Raw genomic sequence first — 8939 nt, 5'->3', positions numbered from 1 at the left:
AATAATCTCTCTCAACACGCATGGCTCCTTCATTTTCGAGATGAACAGAGCTCTTCTTTGGCAGTAACCAAAGGCAACATTTAAAAGCTACAAGCCCTTCCCTGCCCCAGTAAATCTGCTCATCCTTCAAGACTCTGCTCAAATGTCCCAAATCATCCTATCAGCCTTTCTCCTCTCTAGATAGAATTACTCTCTTCATGTCGTAGTTACTACATCTATAGTTTCCCCTCTAAATTACAAACAACTTGAAAGGAAACCCACATTTTCTTCATTGTAATCAAAGCACTTAACACGCTTGCTAAAACATAGTAAGACTTCAATGCTTACCAAATAATCTATCTTCACTTTTCCCCACATATATTTGAAGGATTCCTTAGAATGGTTTTGCTCAAACTTCAGCATGCCTCAGAAATACCTGGAGAACTGGCTAAAATATAGACAGCTAGCCCCATGCCCAGAGCTTCTGGTGTAGGAAGTCTGGAATAGTGCTCAGGAATTTACATTTCACTCAGGTGATACTGATGCCGTGGGTCCAGGAATCACATTTTGAAAAGCATTAATTTAAAGCACCATTAGAAATGGGTGGAAGAAATCCTTTCAAAGTAGGGATAGATAAATTTATCTCCAAAACCATCCAAATCCAAACTAAGATTTTGTGAACTACATCCACGTCCGCAAAATCTGGGCACGATTTCTTATACCATAAGCCTAACATAAGCCCCAATACTAGAGTATGTGACCCATGAGAAAAGATATTTTATGATGGTTCACTTAATTTTTCTTTCTTGATTCTTTTTATCACTCATGAATAAGTACCTTTAATCAGTGTTACTGACCGTGATTCTCCAACTAGATGTATTATACTATAACTATTAACTACACTAACATTAATTCAATAGTCGGGGGGGGAGTAGAAACCCAGAGAAATTCAGCTACTTCAAACCAAACTCTCCTTCAAAAGTAAAACAAAAATAATGCTCATTTAAAAATCCACTTATCTCCCATCTTTATTCTGTTCTCAGGCTTGTCTTCTCTCTCCCTGCCCTCTGATCTACTGCACACAGGTGATGGCACTTGCTCAAGACCACAAACCACCACTAGGTACATATTCCCTTCCACAGCATTCTCGCCATTAAGCCAGTTAGTCTCTGTAGAGAATGGTCTGTGGCCCCAAGGCTTCTACAGAAACCTCTAAGCGGTGATTTTTGCCCTCCTTTACTTAAAGGGTTCAATTTCTCTGATCACTAACTCTTTCTTGGCTTTCTAACACGCCGGGCAGTGCACTAAAGTTGCGTTGCAGCGCCACCTAGGGTCTGTTGAGGGTAGTCACCAGAGCTAGCAACGCAGAGCCCTGGCCACCAGCTGGCTGGTTAAAGGGAGACACAGCCCTGTAGTGGATCCAAATGGTCTCTGCCTCTGTCACAAACCGTTCGTTATAAGGTCAAGGAGGTCTCCCATCTGGAGCTTCCATCTGCGACTATGGATTGTTAACCATCATTTGAAATGTCATCAGCTTGAACGTGTGCTCCACATTAGGATTTTTAACCCTGAAGGTTTTCGATTCCTCCATGGTAAAAGACCTTCCGTGGTGAAGAGATGAGAAGAAGAAAATAGCAGCTTCCGGGCCTTTCATTCCTGCTTTTTGTGCCTGTGGCTGTGTTTGAGCTTCTCTGAGAAGTGCGGGGTGAACACCAGCAGTTTGGCCTGGCCAGGGAGCTGCCTGCACCCGGCGCTGTGCGTTCTGCACGCGGCAGCCGCGCGGGGCGCCGAGGGTCCATTAGCTCTCATTTAATGTTTCTTCTCGGGCAGATAAGTACAGGCATCAAACACCCCGGCCCTTTTATGACACATAAATCACAGGTCAGTGCCTTCCATGGAGACTCCTGTTCGCTAAGTGAGTAGTTGCACCAGGAGCAAGGAAGCAACATTATAGCGCACTTAGGGACCTAGAGGGACGGGGCGATTATACAGGGCAGGGCGCGGAATTTCTCCCTGCAATTGAATGATTAAAACCTTTCCCCTTCCGGAGAAGTAGAACACTGTTTCGAACCTGCCACTGGCAGCAACTAACCCCGAGAGCTGCCCTTGGCCCCAGCCTGCTATTAACCCCTTTCTGATAGAGTTAGTTCCCATGGCCCCCCACTGGGGGCAGCCAGGCGCTAATTGAACTGAGGGGGACCTTTTTCTACACTGACTCCACAGAACCTGCTTTTGACAATTTATGCCAAGAGTCACAGACACTGAGGGAGCAGAGAGCTGAGCCATGTTAATGGTGGGGCCCTAAGTGAAGGTCTGTGAACTGGGGCTGCTGAGAGCCTTGAAATGGCCCAGGCTTCTGCCCTGCCGAGTCCTGCCAGTGAAGCTTTCCTGTGCCTTCTATGAGTCCTGGAGGTGCAAAACCAAAACCAGCTCCTTTGTCCCAAAATTGCTACTCTGAAACTCTGCATCTCAGAGAAAACGCACACCAGAAAACGCACACCAGCTTGGAATTTCTGCTCCCTGAGACACACAAGCCTGCTCGCAGGCCCCTGCCCTCTGCCAAAGGCAGGAGCTGTCTACCCTCCAGGAGGCAGGGGTGAGAGCCAGGGGAGGCTGCGGGGACCCGAGTGTGGGCCCCAGCCTGCTACCCACCCATAACCTATTTCTGGTCTGCAACAGGGAAAACACAGAAACTGAGAGTGTTTAGGAACTCTCATAGCAAATTTTCATAGCAATTTAGTATCTACCAAATCTAATAATAAAAAATCAGAGTTTGTGTTTTTGTGTGTCTTTGTGTTTTCCATCTTATTTTTCTTGAATTTTACAAAAATCAGTCCACAAACAATTGGAAATAAAAAACAAAACAAAATATATAAGTTTTCCACTACCAGCAGTTTGAAGAGCACAACTTTGAATTCCACACCCCACTCACTGGATCCAGGCCCTTGGGCCCTCCAGCAGGTAGAGTGTCACTTACAGAAAACAGGAATGCAGGTGGGCCCCCTCTCCAAGGAAGCGCCATGACTCAGGCGGAGCCAAAGCCTGTTCACACCTGACAATGAGGGCCAGTGCCTGGATCAAGCAGGTCAGAGGAAGAGCGTGTACTGAAGTCCAGTCAAGCCAAACATTCCAGTGTCCGGAAGGCAACAGGACCCACAGCATCCTGAGGGAGTGTGGAACAAACACCAAGGGAGCCCGGAAATGCACTTCGGAGCTGCATGTGGAGGTGAGTCAGGGCCCAGTAGGTCTGGAGGACTGCTAACACCTGCAGCCAGTGCATCCCTCTGCCTTCTCTCCAGAGACCCAACACGCCCTCCCACACACACCCCTCATCCCTCCTGGAGCTGTCAGCCTCTCTGGGCAGCACCACATTCTCCTATAGCTGGGAGCAAGGGCGTAGGTGTGGAGAACGTGTGGTCCCTACGTCTCCTGATACAGAGTTTGACTGGGTCTGCCTTATCCTCTCCAAGGCAAAGATGAGGATTGGGAGCACAGAGTGGGCCGTTAGCCTCCCATCCCTAAAGTCTCTCTCTATAGTCCAGAAAAAGGAAACAGTAACATGAAAATATCTGTTAAAAAGAAAAAACATCTTGTCTCTTTAATACATCACAAAAGAAAAGCATGGGAAGAAAGGGAAGAAATTCATGGAGAGTGAGATAAGGAGGCCGGAAAGGAAAAGGGGATATGGGCTATAAACCCAGGAGGGCAGACGCCAGATCTGTGCCCTGGTGCCTGGCCCAGTGCTGGGCACATCATGGCTCTCAGAGATATTTGTTGAATGAATAAAGAAAAGAAGAATAGTTGACACAGGAACAAAGAGGGAGTGGATGCTTGGGAGCTTGCAGCTGCCCAGATTCCTCCTGTCCCCAGCCTCTGCAGGAGGCAGGTTGGGGCCAGGGCCTGAACTGCAGGGCCCTGCTGCTGGGCAGGGGGCAGCTGCCAACATCCTGCTTCCCCGAGGCTAGACTCTGCTGGTCTCCTTCTCTCCTTCTTCTTTTCTCCTTAAAAACACCGTTTTGATGCAGGGAAGAGTCACTAGTTTCACTTGAAACAGTTCCCAAACAGGATATTGCATCTCAAACAGCTCCTCGGCCCTTGGCAATTGTTGTGTGCAGGTGTTTCTCCCGAGTGCCGGGCAGCACGTACGTAACGCGCTGAGACCCAGCGAGCCCTGGGTGAAGGACTGGAGAGCCGCCCAGGGGACCAGGGGCTTGTGGCACCGAGCCCTACAGCAGCCCCTGCATTCCAGGAATGAGACTCCTTCCCACACGCCTCCCCCACCCCCTTGCTAACCTCATTTCCAGCCCCAAGTTTTCTGAAGAATAAGAACTGAGTTTTCCATCTCATTTCTACAATTCATAAGGTAGAAACAAACCACAGTCCCAAAGAGAGAATGAACCTGGAAGAAAGGAAGGACGAAGAGGGCCGCCTGACAGCACATGCTAAGCAGGGTGTGCTGTTCCTGACAGGCTAAAGCAAACGCGGGAACACCGATGAGAGTTGAACCAAAAGTTTCACCAGTAGAAGTCAGTACATACATTTTAAATCCATGTTTCTAAGAGAAAAATGGAAACAAGGAGTCTTGAAGCATGAACCCATAGAACTTTACAAGTAGCCCTGGGCAAAGTCAAAGGCAGAGTCACCATATATACCCCAGAGAAATGAAAACATATGACCTATGTCTACCTGAAAATTTGTACATGGATGTTTATAGCAACATTGGACACAAGAGCCAAAAATGGAAGCAACCCCAGCATCCATCAATGAATGAGTGGACACACGAAGCGTGGGCTATTCATACACTGGTGTGTTATTTGACATTGAAAATGAAGTACTAATACATGGGTGTGACAGGAAAGGTGAAAACATTATGCTACATGACAGAAGCCAGACACAAAGGATCACATGTTGTATAATTTTTTTTTTTTTAATGTCCAGAATAGGCAAATCTATAGCGACAGAGAACAGACTTAAGGTTGCTTAGGGCCGGGAGAAGGTGGCAGGATTGGCAGCAGACAGCTAAGGGATTTGGAATTTCTTTCGGGTAAGAAAACAATTCTAAAATTGACCTGTAGAGCTGGTTGCTCAGGTCTGTAAACATACTATAAGCTATTGATTCATACACTTTAAACTGGTGGATTATATGGAATATGTCCATATAACAAAAGCTATTTAAAAAAGAGAGAGGGGGGTGGTTTCCCAAGCAGAGATGAGAAGGGTGGGGCAGAACCAATGGATTTCAGTGACCCCTGCTAAGGAGGGGAGGGAGGGAGTGTGCCAAGTCCCATAGTGCCAGATTTGGTCATAGGCTTTTTATCCTTACTGTCACTTCCAAGGCTCCTCCTCCAAGGCTTCATCGGGAGGGGCCTAGGGAACAACCCCTCTTCTCCCCACCACCCTATGCTTTCATAATGACTAAGTGTTACCCTTCTAGAGATATTTACATTTTCAGATCATAATCACAGAAACTTAGAATGACTGAGCTTCAGGAACAACCTCTTCTTCTAATGGATCTTTTTGGGGTCTGTAAAATTGGAACCCAAGTTGCCCATGGGGCTCTAGGCATGTCATCCATTTTAGAAAAATCTCCTCTTTGTATGTTTACATAAAATTTTGAGGGGTAAAAGATAACCCTTAGCCATCCAGGAAGAAGAAATTATTGAGAACAATTCAAACTGGAAGTTTCTGGGGAACTGACATTTGACTGTGTTTTCCCCAAACACCATGAGGCTCACAGCCCTCTCCCAGAGTTCCAGAGAGCCAATCTCAGGCTTCAGCACACTGGGCAGCTCCCTCCACCTCTGGATATCACCCCAGATCCTTCTTGAGAAGCTCTACCATCCTGTCCCAGGCACAGCCAGCTGACCTGGGTAACAAACTACCCAGGTCAAATTTGCACCCAGCATGCAGTCACTGGGAAAGCCTTCTTAATGGGGCCCTGGATGAGCCTCTTTCCAGGGCATGATTGGTAACAAGTTGTCCCCATATATAGGCCAAGAAAGAGGCCAGAAGTGGGCTGGGCACAGGGGTCACTAGCACTCTGGGAGGCCGAGGCAGGTGGATTGCCTAAGCTCATGAGTTCGAGACCAGCCTGAGCCAGAACAAGACCTTGTCTCTAAAAAATAGCTGTGCGTTGGTGGTATCAGCTACTTGGGAGGCTAAGGCAAAAAAATCACTTGAGCCTAAGAGTTTGAGGTTGCTGTGAGCTGTGATGCCATGACACTCTACAGAGGGCCACAAAGTGAGACTCTGTCTCAAAAAAAAAAAAAGAGTTCAGAACTAAGACACAGTTAAGTTTATCCATCACACTAGACACATTTTCTCAGCCACACACACAAAAATAAGAGCACAACAGAATCCCCTGACCTCCAACCAAAAACTGAAACTATTAAATGATGGTAGCCATTCTAAACCACCAAAACCATGGCCTACAAAACTCTCTAGACTCCAGAATGATCAACTTGACCAAGACAGCATTTAAAAACCCCAGAGAGTCAGTATCTGGGAGGCCTGTAGTTTCTGTTCACATTTGTTATTTGCATTCTCTCTCACCCAGAGTCCAGTTAGCACCATTCAGACTTGGCTCTGAACCTGCCTTACTAAAAGGTAGAACAGTAAGTCAAGCAACCAGCACTTGGTAAATGCAGTGTCGTCATCCCTATTTTCATCATTTCTCTGTTGCCTTATTCACCACCAGAGAACATAGTCCCAGCATCATAGAGCTAAAAAGGGACCACAGATACTCCACATTCTGATTGATTTTATACTCTTGCCTACCTCCAGTGTCCCAGAAGCCACATGAGGGGACAGGCAGGAGGTCAAGAAAAAGGCATCTGAGATCCCATCCCCATTTTGTTGAGTATATTATGATATGTCCAGATGCTCCAATAAATAAACCTCGACACTTCAGTGGCTTAGCAACACACAAACTTTTATTAATATTTTTGACTCATATAGCAGTTTGATATGGGGGTTTCAGGTCTGCAGGTGGCAGTTTACCATGGAACCCAGGTTCCTTCCATCCTGTGGCTCTGCTATTTCTATGTTCCCAAGCAGGAATAGAGAGAACACATCTGCTGCTTTACCACTTGGCCTGTGCATTGGTCTCATCAGGAACATAGAGCCTGCTGGCTACTCTAATATGGACAACAGCAAGAACCGGAAAGCCAAACAGAGGAGGCGAGGCGATCCAGAGAGGAGCGTCAGCTGGAAGCCCCTTCTACTCGGAGCCCACTCATCCATCACTCATTGCTCTGAACTGCAGAGAAGGCTGCTGGACAACTGAGGCTGTGGGAAAAGGGGCTGTTAGTTAAGAGCTGACACCACAAAGAACCTGGGTGAAGAAATCAGACCTAAAATATTGTAGCTTCTTCCTTCCTTTCTCCCTCCAATCTCCGGCCAGTGCCAGGCCAAAGGGAGCCAGAGCTAGGGAAGGAACCTGGGAAATTGCAGTTGGCAGGGGACAGGTTCCCCACAGGATGAGCAGAGCAGTAGGAGAGCAAGCAAAAGCGCCGAGGACAAGCAGGCAAATGACAAACACGATCCACGTCACTTTCCCTCACATTTCATCGGCAGGATTCATTACAGAACTACGCCATGAGGCAAGGGGTGCTGGAAAGTGTAGTCTTTGGCTGGGCAGCCACTTACCAGTCACACAACGGAAGGAGGAGGACAAACGTCCAGTGGACGGTTAGCCAGCTCTGCCACCGTTGGGTTTGAACAGATTTTCCATCCAGTCAGCAGCTGTATTTCCACGTGAGGTTGATGAGGGACAGACCACGGTACAAAAGACCCTGGTGACTCCAGGCAGCACTACGGTTTCCCCTCCTCGTCCCATCCCTTAGGCCTGGAGGACTGGTGGGATGACAGGAGAAGCTGGCAGCAGCCGCTTGGCACCAGAGAGGAAGGGGCTTCCTTCCTGTAGGTGTCAGCATGTCCATCGTCCCGACTCCTTAGGTGAGCTGGTGATGACAGGGATGCTCTCATGGAACCTTGGGGTGAACTGGGGACACTGAAGCACAGATTTGCTAAACAAGGCATAGCTGGCCTCTGCCTTCATGGAGCATATAAATAGTAGGAGCAAAAGACCCTGTGCAGAAAAGATGCAGAGACGTAGGGCCCAAAGCAGGTGGGTCTGCTCGGGCACGCTCAGGTGTCCAGTTTACACTGCAGCTCCAAACGTTTATGTTTGGGTGAAGCTTCCTCTGCCATCATCTTAGGGAAGCTTACATTCTTAGTTTCTATATTTATATTCCAACAGATGAAGATGACTTCTCACTCTTTAATCTTCAAACCCAACAATCCACTCACATAAACTATTTCAGCTGCACTCCTGTCCCGTGGCTACGTACACTGAGGCCTCCCTCCACAGCAGCAGAGCAGTTTATTTGTACCTGTTTTATATATTGGGCTCATCTCATTTGGATCAAAAAGTTCACAAGCCGTGTCTCTAGTTCACATGTGAGAAAGTAGAAGTTCAATCAGGTGAGGAGATCAGCCCAGCACACACACCTGGTGTGTTGGAGACAGGCCTAGAATTAAGCACAGTCATCCTCTACCCTTCTCAGGAATTTTAAACAAGAACAATTGCTGGAACATACGTTTATTCCTCATGGAAAGTGCCAAGAAATTCTCTGCCCCTGAAGAATTATACCCATGGGAAATGTTCTACACAGGTGCCCATTTCCTTATTCATTCAGGATCTTTGGATTTCAAGTGACAGAAATGCATCCAGATGGCCTTGTCCAAAAAGAGGGACTTGACAGGAAGAGGCTCCTTAGAGTTCACCGCAGGGTACGGTATAGTTGGGCCCAGGAACCTAGGACTCAAACAGCTTCAGAAATCTGTCTCCACGTCCTCCTTTGACTTTTCTGCCCATCCACTTCATCTTCTCCAACTTACTGCTGGACAGATTTTTTCTCTTTGCTTCTCGTGGCAGAAGGCAGAGTCCTGCCGGCCCC

At 47.4% G+C, this 8939-nt stretch overlaps 1 protein-coding gene across 1 annotated transcript in view; it reads left to right on the top strand.

The window, feature by feature from the left end:
• Window positions 1-3037: 3037 nt before the first annotated feature.
• Window positions 3038-8939, top strand: part of LOC105887170 (60S ribosomal protein L7a-like) — a 119655-nt gene continuing 113753 nt past the window's right edge. Inside the window, exon 1 of the mRNA XM_012806441.1 lies at window positions 3038-3205. Within this exon, the coding sequence (XP_012661895.1) occupies window positions 3038-3205 (168 nt within the window). The remainder of the gene's footprint in view (window positions 3206-8939) is intronic.

This window comes from Otolemur garnettii, unplaced genomic scaffold (assembly GCF_000181295.1).
Source record: "Otolemur garnettii isolate 467f Iridium unplaced genomic scaffold, OtoGar3 scaffold00052, whole genome shotgun sequence".
Classification (NCBI taxonomy): domain Eukaryota; kingdom Metazoa; phylum Chordata; class Mammalia; order Primates; family Galagidae; genus Otolemur; species Otolemur garnettii.
Note: the sequence above shows the minus strand (reverse complement) of the source record. Positions and strands in the feature narration are given on the sequence as shown.